The sequence below is a fragment of the Coregonus lavaretus genome (assembly GCF_964263955.1).
Source record: "Coregonus lavaretus genome assembly, chromosome: 22".
In the NCBI taxonomy this organism is placed as follows: domain Eukaryota; kingdom Metazoa; phylum Chordata; class Actinopteri; order Salmoniformes; family Salmonidae; genus Coregonus; species Coregonus lavaretus.
Window position 1 is genome coordinate 25715850 of NC_140009.1, and position 13731 is coordinate 25729580.

The 13731-nt window shown below is 40.7% G+C and overlaps 1 protein-coding gene across 1 annotated transcript; it reads right to left on the reverse strand.

Annotated features, from left to right (window-relative positions):
* Positions 1-138: 138 nt before the first annotated feature.
* On the reverse strand, positions 139-12601 carry LOC311150223 (high mobility group protein HMG-I/HMG-Y-like). The gene is made up of 5 exons (XM_084187591.1): positions 12503-12601; positions 11508-11620; positions 10160-10240; positions 2713-2769; positions 139-569 (listed from the first exon to the last, which is right to left on the reverse strand). The coding sequence occupies exons 2-5, from the start codon at positions 11604-11606 to the stop codon at positions 510-512; spliced, it is 297 nt and encodes a 98-aa protein (XP_084043717.1). The 5' UTR covers positions 11607-11620; positions 12503-12601; the 3' UTR covers positions 139-509.
* Positions 12602-13731: the final 1130 nt, after the last annotated feature.

The window sequence follows — 13731 nt, forward strand, 5'->3', positions numbered from 1 at the left end:
CCATATCAGCTTCTCCGCTGGTAAATAGATGTAAGGGATAGATTAACCACTTCACACTTAAAAACAGCAAGTAGAAGCAAAATTCACCTTTTGTCCAATAGAAAACAAGTGTATATGCCCCACCAGCTCAAGATACTGGTGTTAGAGAAAAAATGAGTAACACTAAGCCGAGAGAATGTCGTATACACTCTTTTGAAAGAAGCGTATCCAAAAACTCATCATCAGTATAAAATACTTGCAATACCACGACATACACATAGAGAAACGGTTGTCTGTCACCTGTACTGTTATTCTTTGATATATATGCTTGTTAAGAAACATCCATTGGTTTTCCAGTGCAGTTGCTTATAGAGGTTGGATGAACGGTATTGTTGACCCTCCTTTAGCTAGAAGGCAAGAAAGTGGACCGTAGAAAAGAGGTTGGGGTGGCACCGGTATTGGAGATTCAGTCTAGCTCTGGTTGACAGGAAGTCAGTATGTTGACTGAGGTAGCATGGGTTGCAAGTTTACTAGTCTTTCTCATCCTCCTCCTCTTCAGATGATTCCTGGGCTGCTTGTTCCTCCTTTTCCTGAAAAGACACCAAACACAGACAACCCATCTTTCTACTGGTTCACACCAAAAACATAACACACTAAGAAAAGGGGATCTGATCAAATATAAGTCACCAGAAGTGTATCAATCTTTCAACTACAATAACTGCCTTGCAATATAAACAACTATCTATTGGGAGTCTTTAGGATTTGGGAGGGACTTGTACAGTGGCCTTGCTAGAGAAAAATCTGAGTATTGAAGTGGAAGTAGGAGTGTGCATATTGACCACATCTCACTGATAAACAAAACCAGCGTGAAAGTCCCTAGAGCCCCCAGGGGAGGACTTGGTCATCTGTAGTGACTCATCTGAGTGGTGAGTCACTCACAGTGAGGCATCCTTCGCTCCCTCCCACCTTAGCTCCCCTCTACCTCAAACTCCCACCAACTCCTCCCACTCTGGCGCAGGAGAGTTCATTCATAAAAAGAGAGGCCAGTTAGGTGGGTAACTATGGGTCATTCCCCGCTGTGACTAATGCAACACAGGCTTTTGGGAGTAGGCTACACTAACCACTCGCTCTTATTTTATTTATTTAAGGCATGAGTATGCTTACAGTGGAGGCAAAGTTCGGTTGGTTTGTGCTGGATTAAACTGTACAGTTTTTTTATGATTCTGCAACAATTCCTTTATCCTAGACCATTTTTTGAAGAATGGAGTGAAATATGTGATTTATGAAATTGTAGTGAAGTCCATTAAAAAATGTCATAGACATGTATTTTCAACTATACCTAGTCGGTGTCAAAGACTCACTCAAGACAACATTTTAAGTACACGTTTTATTCTCAATGAATTCAACATGCACTTGTGCAGAAAACAATAGTAATAAAAAAAAACTAAAAGGTTGGATGTGTAAATATGTAGAAAATACTATGTACATCATACAAAGCAGATACAATACAATATAAATGAAGTAAAGATGAAGGACCAGCTGATCTGTGTTTCAGATCAGTAACAGTGGTTCACTTCAGTGCAATATCGGCTCAATAACAGCAAGACAGTTTCTTTCATTTAAAAAAATGGCCGATAAAGTTTAGAACTTGACAGTTCCTCAATAGCTCTACAATATAGCATAAATAGTGATATGTCTCTCAGTCCAGTGCAGGCTTGCCAAGAGTTCCTTGAGCTCTTTCTGCTGGCTCTCAATCAGGCCCCGGAGATATACAGACTTAAAACATTTGTATAGATCTGGCCTCAAATGTAACCATAGCTTCCAGCATACGGCTTGCATGCAAACTATTCCCTAGCCTCCCTCTCGCCTGCTCAATCTTTTCACCCTGTTGTAAATACAATGAAAGCATTTTGACGACGGAAAGACAGTGCTCATAAGGGTCCTCAGAGTCTGAGGTCTCCTCTTGGGTTTGTTCTCCCTTAAAGATAAATAAATAGAAAGACATGAGTCATCATGAAAGTATAGTTACCTACAGTTAGGTACAGCTAAAGGTTATTGTTTACAACAAATGCAATACCACAAAACACCTAATGAACACATTCCCCTTAATGCAAAGCACAACTACTTCAAAACAAGCAAAACTATATTATTCAACAATCATTGCTTACCTCGTCCCAGCTGTCTTCAGAATCGCTTGAAGACGAGTCCCAAAGGTCAGGTTTTAGACCAAAATTAGCCAATTCCTCATTCAGAGCTATCAGTGCCATCTGGAATGTTTGTTGTTTCAAAGAGGACGCGACAGACTCCAGGTGTAGTTGACTTCACACCTGGTAGCTGGTTGTTGCAAACAGAAAAGGTTTAGTTGAATGTTTTAATTTGCACACAATGGTTGCCATGGTTTTTGTTGATGGTGGAAGATCAGTGGAAGATAAGCAGAAGCCACTGGAAACCCTCCCACAACTTTATTCAACCAATCACAGGGGGTGGTGGAGTTGAAGTTCGCCTGGGACGATGAGTTTGATTGTTCGTTTACGTCCTTTTGTTTCTACGAACTAGCCAAATTTCTCTGTAAACATGTTAACTTAAGACCTTCAGAATTTCTGACAGCAGTGAGCATGTGGAGGGGAACCAAACAGTGACGACTTAAGAGTGACTCAGAGTCAAGGGACGTGAATGAAGGAGGCATTAGTTAAAGATAATATTAACACCTATGATAATAAGAGCTACTCTTACCTCTTTCTTAGGTCTTCCCCTGCGTTTCATCCCTGCAGTTGAGGCTGCTGGTGCCTTCTGTAGAAATAGAGGGAAGAAAAACAAAGAATTGATCTAACTGCACAGAAACCTGCTAATCTACTCTCACTAGAGGGCACTAATACTCATATTAGGAAGCAGATGGTTTTAGGGCATTGGGTTCATTGGCTATTATCTCGGAATCTGACAGGAACTGCACACAGGGCACTCCAGTTCGCTGGCCACCTGGTCTGGGGCTCAGAGACAGCTGGTGAAATTGGGCAAGAAGAGAGGAGCCCAATTCAGATCTATCCTTGCACACAGGGTTGGGTAGGTTAGTTTCTAAATGTAATCTGTTAGTTACTAGTTACCTGTCCATCATTGTAATCAGTAATGTAAACCCATACGTTCAGTTACTTTTAGATTACTTTCACCTTAAGAAGCATTAGAAGAAGACAAAAAGGATCCATCAAATGCATTTGGTGTGTCATCATAGTGGTCTCTGACTTGTGGTCAGACTCGCTCAGGTGGGAAAAATGTAAACCTTTTTTCAATGCTGAATTGAATGTCATTGAGAAAACAGAAAGGTGATATAATGTATTTTTTTTTGCAAACATCCTTTCTGAATTGAAAAGTAATCCAATAATTAATGTAGTTTTTCAAAAGCATCTGTAATCTGAATACAATATTTTACAGTGGGGGAAAAAAAGTATTTAGTCAGCCACCAATTGTGCAAGTTCTCCCACTGTCAACTATGACAGACAAAATGAGAAAAATAAATCCAGAATATCACATTGTAGGATTTTTTATGAATTTATTTGCAAATTATGGTGGAAAATAAGTATTTGGTCAATAACAAAAGTTTCTCAATACTTTGTTATATACCCTTTGTTGGCAATGACACAGGTCAAATGTTTTCTGTAAGTCTTCACAAGGTTTTCACACACTGTTGCTGGTATTTTGGCCCATTCCCCCATGCAGATCTCCTCTAGAGCAGTGATGTTTTGGGGCTGTCGCTGGGCAACACAGACTTTCAACTCCCTCCAAATATTTTCTATGGGGTTGAGATCTGGAGACTGGCTAGGCCACTCCAGGACCTTGAAATGCTTCTTACGAAGCCACTCCTTCGTTGCCCGGGCGGTGTGTTTGGGATCATTGTCATGCTGAAAGACCCAGCCACGTTTCATCTTCAATGCCCTTGCTGATGGAAGGAGGTTTTCACTCAAAATCTCACGATACATGGCCCCATTCATTCTTTCCTTTACAAGGATCAGTCGTCCTGGTCCCTTTGCAGAAAAACAGCCCCAAAGCATGATGTTTCCACCCCCATGCTTCACAGTAGGTATGGTGTTCTTTGGATGCAACTCAGCATTCTTTGTCCTCCAAACACGACGAGTTGAGTTTTTACCAAAAAGTTATATTTTGGTTTCATCTGACCATATGACATTCTCCCAATCCTCTTCTGGATCATCCAAATGCACTCTAGCAAACTTCAGACGGGCCTGGACATGTACTGGCTTAAGCAGGGGGACACGTCTGGCACTGCAGGATTTGAGTCCCTGGCGGCGTAGTGTGTTACTGATGGTAGGCTTTGTTACTTTGGTCCCAGCTCTCTGCAGGTCATTCACTAGGTCCCCCCGTGTGGTTCTGGGATTTTTGCTCACCGTTCTTGTGATCATTTTGACCCCACGGGGTGAGATCTTGCGTGGAGCCCCAGATCGAGGGAGATTATCAGTGGTCTTGTATGTCTTCCATTTCCTAATAATTGCTCCCACAGTTGATTTCTTCAAACCAAGCTGCTTACCTATTGCAGATTCAGTCTTCCCAGCCTGGTGCAGGTCTACAATTTTGTTTCTGGTGTCCTTTGACAGCTCTTTGGTCTTGGCCATAGTGGAGTTTGGAGTGTGACTGTTTGAGGTTGTGGACAGGTGTCTTTTATACTGATAACAACTTCAAACAGGTGCCATTAATACAGGTAACGAGTGGATGACAGAGGAGCCTCTTAAAGAAGAAGTTACAGGTCTGTGAGAGCCAAAAATCTTGCTTGTTTGTAGGTGACCAAATACTTATTTTCCACCATAATTTGCAAATAAATTCATTAAAAATCCTACAATGTGATTTTCTTTTCTCAATTTGTCTGTCATAGTTGACGTGTACCTATGATGAAAATTACAGGTCTCTCTCATCTTTTTAAGTGGGAGAACTTGCACAATTGGTGGCTGACTAAATATGTTTTCCCCCCCCACTGTATAACTGTATACTCTTTGAATAAACTGTAATAAACGGAATAAAACCTTGTGACATTGAAAAGCTAACTAAATCACACCTAACCTTCAGCAGCATTACCATTATTGTGAAATAACAAGGGGAAAACAGAACTCATACCATTTCAAAATCCTCTTGTGAGAAAAGCTACATGGAAGGTCAGTCTTTTCATGCATTGCAACCTCTCAAACTATTATAGTGTCAAGGGCGTATTGATAGATTGGGCACTGGCACAATGTTTGTTGATACTAAAGGACAATGTGGACACAAAGGTCCTCAGGCTCAGATGATCACTAGGCCACACTTGTCACACTCTGGCTCTGGGACTTTTTATGTTTAGTCAGGGTGTGTAGATTTCCGTGTGTTTTGTACTGTGGGTAGTGTCTAGGTGTTCGCGTTCTATGTTTGGTCAGTGACTCCCAATCGGAGGTAACGAGTGTCAGCTGTCGGCTCGTTATCTCTGATTGGGAGCCATATTTAAATGTCTGTGTTCACCTTGTGGTTGTGGGTTTTTGTTCTATGTTCAGTCGGTGTACTGAGGACGTTACGGATCGTGTTTTGTTTTGTCGTTTATTCAACATTAAGGTCATCATGTTCACGCCCAACGCTGCGCTTTGGTCCTACTTCATTGGCGATCGTGACAACACTACAGAATGAGAATAAATCATCCTCTGGTACTCAGGGTTGTGGAGAGGCATGTGTCACAAACAAAAGTAATCATCACTTGAGGGGAAGTGTGGGGGGTCAGGAGACATGCTGCTTAGTTATTTGGGTCAATTCCGCCAGCAGGTTGCCTTCCTTCACAATGGATGGTGAGGAGTAGACGGGAATAAGAAAGGAAGAGGGAGAGAATAATTGATTGATTCATCAATTGATGTTAAGTATGACAGGTGTCATATCTAAACATGACAATATCTATATCAAGGCTTCAATATATTGCACATCATTTTTGTGTTGCTTGTGGCTTCAAGGCCGGTAATTGTGCCAATCCAAACAGATGAATACCCATTCTACTTCCTTTTTAGGACAAGACTCAGAAGGTTCTTTTCACTTATTGTATCTGAACTGATTCAGTAAGCTGATCTGATCTAAGTAATTCACTACAGAAAAGTATTCAGTATCTCAGAGAAACCCCCACAAATCTTTCAAACCATAAGTCTATATGAAACCACATCTACTATAAACTAGGTGTCCATATAAGAAAAACTACCATAACACAGTCTCCCTCAATAACTAGACATAAATACAAGAGGACAGACCATTTAACCAACTGAAGGCAATTCAAATGACTTGGATAAGAGATATACATCCGAATGTTATATAATGTTAAAGTTTTGATCCAATCCTTGGGCAATAAATTAATCAATGACTGCTCTTGAAGACAAAGCTTGCAGGATATTGCACTGTACAATAAACATACTACCATCTGTCTAACAGTACAACAACAAGGAAATAAACTAAGGCAAAAGGCAAAGCCATTATGGCTCATAAATGAGCAACAATATTCATTGTTTTCGCTTACCCTATTTGCACCCATGAAAACAGATTGAAGGACACTATCACTACAATGTGATTTTCTGGGGGGGAAATTCTCAATTTGTCTGTCATAGTTGACTTGTACCTATGATGAAAATTACAGGCCTCTCTCATCTTTTTAAGTGGGAGAACTTGCACAATTGGTGGCTGACTAAATACTTTTTTCCCCCACTGTAGCTGGTAACGTAACAGTATTTTTGTAATCCGATTACATGTAATCAGTTACTCCCCAACCCTGCTTGCACATAAACACACATGCATATATACACATAAATCCTTTTCCTGCAAATACACAGTGCTTAGAGGAGCGTGGGGGTTGGGGCGAGGGATAGACCTTGTCTGTTGCTATGGTTACACGAGGGAGAAAATAACTAGGGCTGTGTGTTGTGGGGTAATGTCAGCATGCGGCCTCTGCACCTGCACCACACTGTGCATGACAAGCTACAGGAAGCTGGAGGACAGGAAGTCAGGGGGAATTAACCGAAAAATGAGCATCTCTTTAAGCAGTCAGTAAACCAAGATCTTAAACCAAGACCGGTAGCTTAGTGGTTAAGAGCGTTGTGCCAGTAACCGAAAGGTCGCTGGTTCTAATTCCTGAGTTGACTAGGTGAAAAATCTGTCGATGTGCCCTTGAGCAAGGCACTTAACCCTGATTGCTCCTGTAAGTCGCTCTGGATAAGAGCATCGACTAAAATGTAAAATCTTACAAATGGAAGCTCTGGCCCTGCTATTTTTTAGACTTGAGGTGGGAAGGGCCAAAACAATTACAGTTAACCTATAAATCATACTTAACAACAGGATATCCTTTGACCAGTACCCAATTGTCATACTTGAGTAAAAGTAAAGATGCCTTAATAGAAAATGACTCAAGTAAAAGTCAACCAGTAAAATACTACTTGAGTAAAGTCTAAAAGCATTTGGTTTATAATATACTTAAATATCAAAAGTAAATGTAATTGCTCAAATATACTTACGTATCAAAAGTAAAAGTATTAATCATTTAAGCAATCCAGACGGCACAATTATTATATACAGTGAGGGAATAAAAATGTATTTGTACGTTTGCCCACTGACAAAGACATGATCAGTCTATAATTTTAATGGTAGGTTTATTTGAACAGTGAGGAGAGACAGAATAACAACAAAGAAATCCAGAAAAACGCATTTCAAAAATGTAAATAAGTATTTGACCCCCTCTCAATAAGAAACATTTCTGGCTCCCAGGTGTCTTTTATACAGGTAACGGACTGAGATTAGGAGCACACTCTTAAAGGGAGTGCTCCTAATCTCAGTTTGTTACCTGTATAAAAGACACCTGTCCACAGAAGCAATCAATCAATCAGATTCCAAACTCTCCACCATGGCCAAGACCAAAGAGCTCTCCAAGGATGTCAGGGACAAGATTGTAGACCTACACAAGGCTGGAATGGGCTACAAGACCATCGCCAAGCAGCTTGGTGAGAAGGTGACAACAGTTGGTGCGATTATTCGCAAATGGAAGAAACACAAAAGAACTGTCAATCTCCCTCGGCCTGGGGCTCCATGCAAGATCTCACCTCGTGGAGTTGCAATGATCATGAGAACGGTGAGGAATCAGCCCAGAACTACACGGGAGGATCTTGTCAATGATCTCAAGGCAGCTGGGACCATAGTCACCAAGAAAACAATTGGTAACACACTGCGCCCACAAGGTCCCCCTTCTCAAGAAAGCACATCTACAGGCCCGTCTGAAGTTTGCCAATGAACATCTGAATGATTCAGAGGAAAACTAGGTGAAAGTGTTGTGGTCAGATGAGACCAAAATTGAGCGCTTTGGCATCAACTCAACTCGCTGTGTTTGTAGGAGGAGGAATGCTGCCTATGACCCCAAGAACACCATCCCCAAGGGGACAGGACAACTTCACTGCATCAAAGGGACGATAGATGGGGCCATGTATTGTCAAATCTTGGGTGAGAACCTCCTTCCCTCAGCCAGGGCATTGAAAATGGGTCGTGGATGGGTATTCCAGCATGACAATGACCCAAAACACACGGCCAAGGAAACTAAGGAGTGGCTCAAGAAGAAGCACATTAAGGTCCTGGAGTGGCCTAGCCAGTCTCCAGACCTTAATCCCATAGAAAATCTGTGGAGGGAGCTGAAGGTTCGAGTTGCCAAACGTCAGCCTCGAAACCTTAATGACTTGGAGAAGATCTGCAAAGAGGAGTGGGACAAAATCCCTCCTGAGATGTGTGCAAACCTGGTGGCCAACTACAAGAAACGTCTGACCTCTGTGATTGCCAACAAGGGTTTTGCCACCAAGTACTAAGTCATGTTTTGCAGAGGGGTCAAATACTTACTTTCCTCATTCAAATGCAAATCAATTTATAACATTTTTGACGTGCGTTTTTCGGGATTTTTTTGTTGTTATTCTGTCTCTCACGTTCAAAAAAACCTACCATTAAAATTATATACTGATCATGTCTTTGTCAGTGGACAAACGTACAAAATCAGCAGAGGGTCAAATACTTTTTTATTTGGGCAGTTCTAAAGACCACTTCTTCACCGGAGTAAGAGGATGAACTCTGAAGAAAATGTCAGTCTATAATTTTAATGGTAGGTTTATTTGAACGTGAGAGACAGAATAACAACAACAAAATCCAGAAAAACGCATGTCAAAAATGTTATAAATTGATTTGCATTTTAATTAGGGAAATAAGTATTTGACCCCTCTGCAAAACATGACTTAGTACTTGGTGTCAAAACCCTTGTTGGCAATCACAGAGGTCAGACATTTCTTGTAGTTGGCCACCAGGTTTGCACACATCTCAGGAGGGATTTTGTCCCACTCCTCTTTGCAGATCTTTTCCAAGTCATTAAGGTTTCGAGCCTGACGTTTGTGTTAATTCATAGTTGTGATGTATTCACTATTATTCTACAATGTAATTAAAAAAAAAACCTTGAATGAGTAGGTGTGTCCAAACTTTAGACTGGTAGTGTATATATATTTTTGCTGATAGCCAGGGGCACTCTCCAACACTCAGACATAATTTACAAACAAAGTATTTGTATTTAGTGAGTCCACCAGATCAGATGCAGTAGGGATGACCAGGGATGTTCTCTTGATAAGTGTGTGAATTGGACCATTTTCCTGTCCTGCTAAGCATTCAAAATGTAACGAGTACTTTTGGGTGTCAGGGAAAATGTATGGAGTAAAAAGTACATTATTTTCTTTAGGAACATCGCGGAGGAAAAGTTGTCAAAAAATATAAATAGTAAAGGACATATACCCCAAAAAAACTACTTAAGTAGTACTTTAAAGTATTTTTACATAAGTACTTTACACCTATGAGGTTAGCTACCACTGTGATAGCTAAAGATCATCAACCGTCATGGGTACATGACAATTTCATAGTACTTGACTATGAGGATGGGGTTGGAAACTCTGGTAATATAAAGCTAAAACCATAGGGACAACTAAAACTATAGGAGCTGGTGATAGCTGCTCCATCTGACCCTAATGGTAATCTATGGTCAACCAAGTGGCCTGCAGGATCCAATGTCTAATGTGGTTTTTGCAGGATGACTGACAGGTGGCTGCTAAGCCTAGTTGAAAGTCTAGCAGGTTACATTCATTCGGTTGAGTAAAATAGGGTTACCGTATTGCCTTACCTTGCCTTTGGTTACAGTCTTGTTCTTGCTACCCTTTGGCCTTCCCCTGGGCCTCTTTGGAGTAGGGGACCCACTGGGCTCCTGAAAGAAAAAGATGGGAAATGGTCAGGTGGACAGCACAACGTTACATTTGAACAGTCAAAGATGCCAACACGTAAAATGGTGGTTCTATAGTTGTTGCATCCCAAGGTTTGACACTATGGATGAAATGATGAATTAAGCTGCTTTTTATGGAGGGCAAACAACTTGGTCTACATCCATGTATGATGTGATACGACACGCAGCTTCTTACATGGAATACTTTGTTATTCATGACACTAAGAGTGCACTGTTCAAGGTCAGTGCAACTGACACCCGTTGCTACTTTAAGACAACAGGTGGTCACAGCCACATTTTCAAATTCCATTAACTGTAAAAAGCTCTAGAGAAATTACAGTGGATTAGATCAGACCAAAAATATGGTAGTTGTAAATAAGAGGTATGTAGGGAGTAGAGGTATAGTATAACACAAAGATAATATAGCTCTGCGCAGACCTGTGTTCAGAACTAGACTTCTGGGGCAGATTTAACTGTTGCATCAATTGCAAAACTCATTAGTACAAAACAATACATTCAAATGTATTGTGTGGTAAATTGGCATGACCAAAATGCTAACATGATCACTACACTCAACAGGGATGGTGGCGGTTTACCAGCAAACACTAATAAACATGATTAATGCATTTGGCTGTATATTATGGAGGTGCAGGTTTTTATTACCTCCTCCTAAGTCTGTTTACAGCAGCAGCTACTAGCAACCAAGCAATCCAATACCAACAACACCCTCAGGAGAGTGACAGCAACATGGACCAATCATTGCTTCTACTTCACTTACATAAACCAATCAGTTAGAAGTAGAGCTGGGGTATGTGGGTTACCACTGGTTTAAGGGGTTCAGGTTACATATCAATGACAGCCTGCCAGACCACTGGATGATCATCATTACATATGTACACAGCCAGGGCTGGTGAGGAGGGGGTGGGGGAAAGGTAAAAAGAGACATATCCAATTACTCTTTACACTAAGTCAAGAGAAATGACACAATGGAGTCTGGCATTCTCCATGGTGAAACTACATAGGAATAAGACACCTCTGATGGGCTACGCTACTGCTTTGTGGTGGGTTCTGAGACCTGCTGCAGGAACCGGGTTTGGTTGACCAGTTAACTTAACCAGGAAAACTCTGGGCCCTAGTTGGGTGGGCATAACCAGGCCCTGGAGCCATAACCAAGTAGGGCCCATAGTGTTTCCTGGTCACACATGATCTATCATACAGAAGAAAGGTAGTGTTGTTTTATAAATCTACTTACATCAGAACCGCTTTTCACCTCTGGCTGTTTCCTTGGTCTTCCACGTCCCCTCTTCTCCGCTCCCTCCTCTTTTGGTGAGACAGTACCCTTGTCACTCATGTTGACTTGTAATCCTGAGATTTAAAAAAGAAAATAACGTTTTAATAATAGGGTCAATTTTGACAATGCATGTAAATAACAAATACCACAATATCAGACTAAGAAATCTCCAAAACAACAATACTGACTCTTATTTTTTGTTATTACATTAGTGTTCTTATTACAGTGTAAATACATAGTAAGTACAGAGCCATAATAATAGTGTATCGCATTTGACTTATCCCAACGTATTTGCTGCACTATCTTTGTGTCTCATCTGTGCTCCATTAATGGACTAGGCCACTGATAAATAAACGGGGGATAACAATCAACCAGCTTGTGTGAACCGATTATATAGCCCAGGGTTTCCCAAACTAGGTCCTGGGGCACGTTTTTGTCATAGCACTACACAGCTGATTAAAATAATCAAAACTTGATAACGAGTTGGTTATTTGAATCAGTTGTGTAGTGCTAAGGCAAAAACCAAAACGTGCACCCAGCAGGGCCCCAGGACCGAGTTTGGGAAACATTGTATAGCCTACATACAGCATGATGCCGCGCACAACCGAGATAGTGTATACCAAGCAAGTAGTGAAATGTCCTGGCTTGGTGTAGGCTGCAACAGCTCAGCAATGTTTAAAGCCCAGTCGCTACGGATGTCCAGTAGCTCCAGCGCAGAATAGGCCATTTCAAACAAAAAGAGGATAAACGAGGTATGCCGTCTCTCGAAATTCAGTCAGAATAGACTGCATGCAATATCGTTGTTTGAGTACAAAAATAAGCACAACGACGTTTTCAAAGCACATTTACAACATTAACGCTATCAGCCTATCGAATTATATGTCAAAATAACATGCAGACGTGACCGTATGCAAGGTCAGTTTTGTGTTCACTGAAATGGTTTGGATTGCTCCTACCTTGATCCCTTGAAGATTATGGCCCTCGAACGAATTATAACGAAACGTTCCCGCACAAACCAGTCGCTTGTCTTACCGGTTAAATCCTTTAACTAAAGCTCTTGTTTTATATTCGACAGAGACTACACAACGCCCGCCCCTTAAATTCCAGTCTGTGCAGCACAGCAACTAGAGAAGCAGACTATAGAATAGAGCCCCTAGACTAGAGGAAGTAAAACATATTGTAGAATTGTTTTATTTACTTGATTTAAAAATAAGTAAGTTGAGCTGCAGATCCAAAGCGTGCTAAAAATAGCTGTCCATCTCTCCTCAAGATAAAGAAATAATGCGCCAGCCTCAAGGAGTTTAGCACAATTTAAAGATTTAAAGCTTTGGATAAAAGCGTCTGCTAAATGGTATATTATTATATTAAAGAGGCGTCCTCACAGTAGCTATAACATTGAGGGCGGAGATATGATAAGTGGGCCACCCCAACACCCGTCATCCATCTCCAACAACGTGGGCCCTGGAATCGAACCCACTACCCTGGCGTTACAAGCGCCATGCTCTACCAACTGAGCTACAAAATACCACCCCAGCAATATCAAATAATTAAAATGTTCCCTTGGTTTATGTACCTTCAACTCATGTTTTTAAAAAGTGATGTTGCTTTCATAGAAAGTAATTCCTGGATGACTACATATACTGGAAATCAAGTAAACTTCAACTCGTGTTTTTAAAAAGTGATGTTGCTTTCATAGAAAGTAATTCCTGGATGACTACATATACTGGAAATCAAGTAAATTAAGTTGTATTGTATTGTTAGTAGTCTAGTATCACATTTTGCATGTCATTTTCTCCATTCTTAATTTTTTTTTAGAGGCCCACTCTTCGAGTGTATCTACAAATGAAGGTGTAAATTAAGGTGTGTGGCTTAAAGAGTGTGTTTGAGTGTTTTAATTCATTCAGCACCATGTGCCATTAAATAGTATTGTTTTTTTTATTCATGTCATTTTTAAGCTTGGCTTAAGGTGCAATCTCTGAACTATAACAATATATTTAAATCTACCAGATAAATAAGCTACAATGAACAAAAATATAAACGCAACATGCTGGTTGCATGTTTCATGAGCTGAAATAATAAATCCCAGATATTTTCCATACGCACAAAAAGCTTATTTCTCTAAAATGTTAAGGAGTATTTTTGTCTGTAATAAAGCCCTTTTGTGCAGCCATGGGTGGGCCTGGCT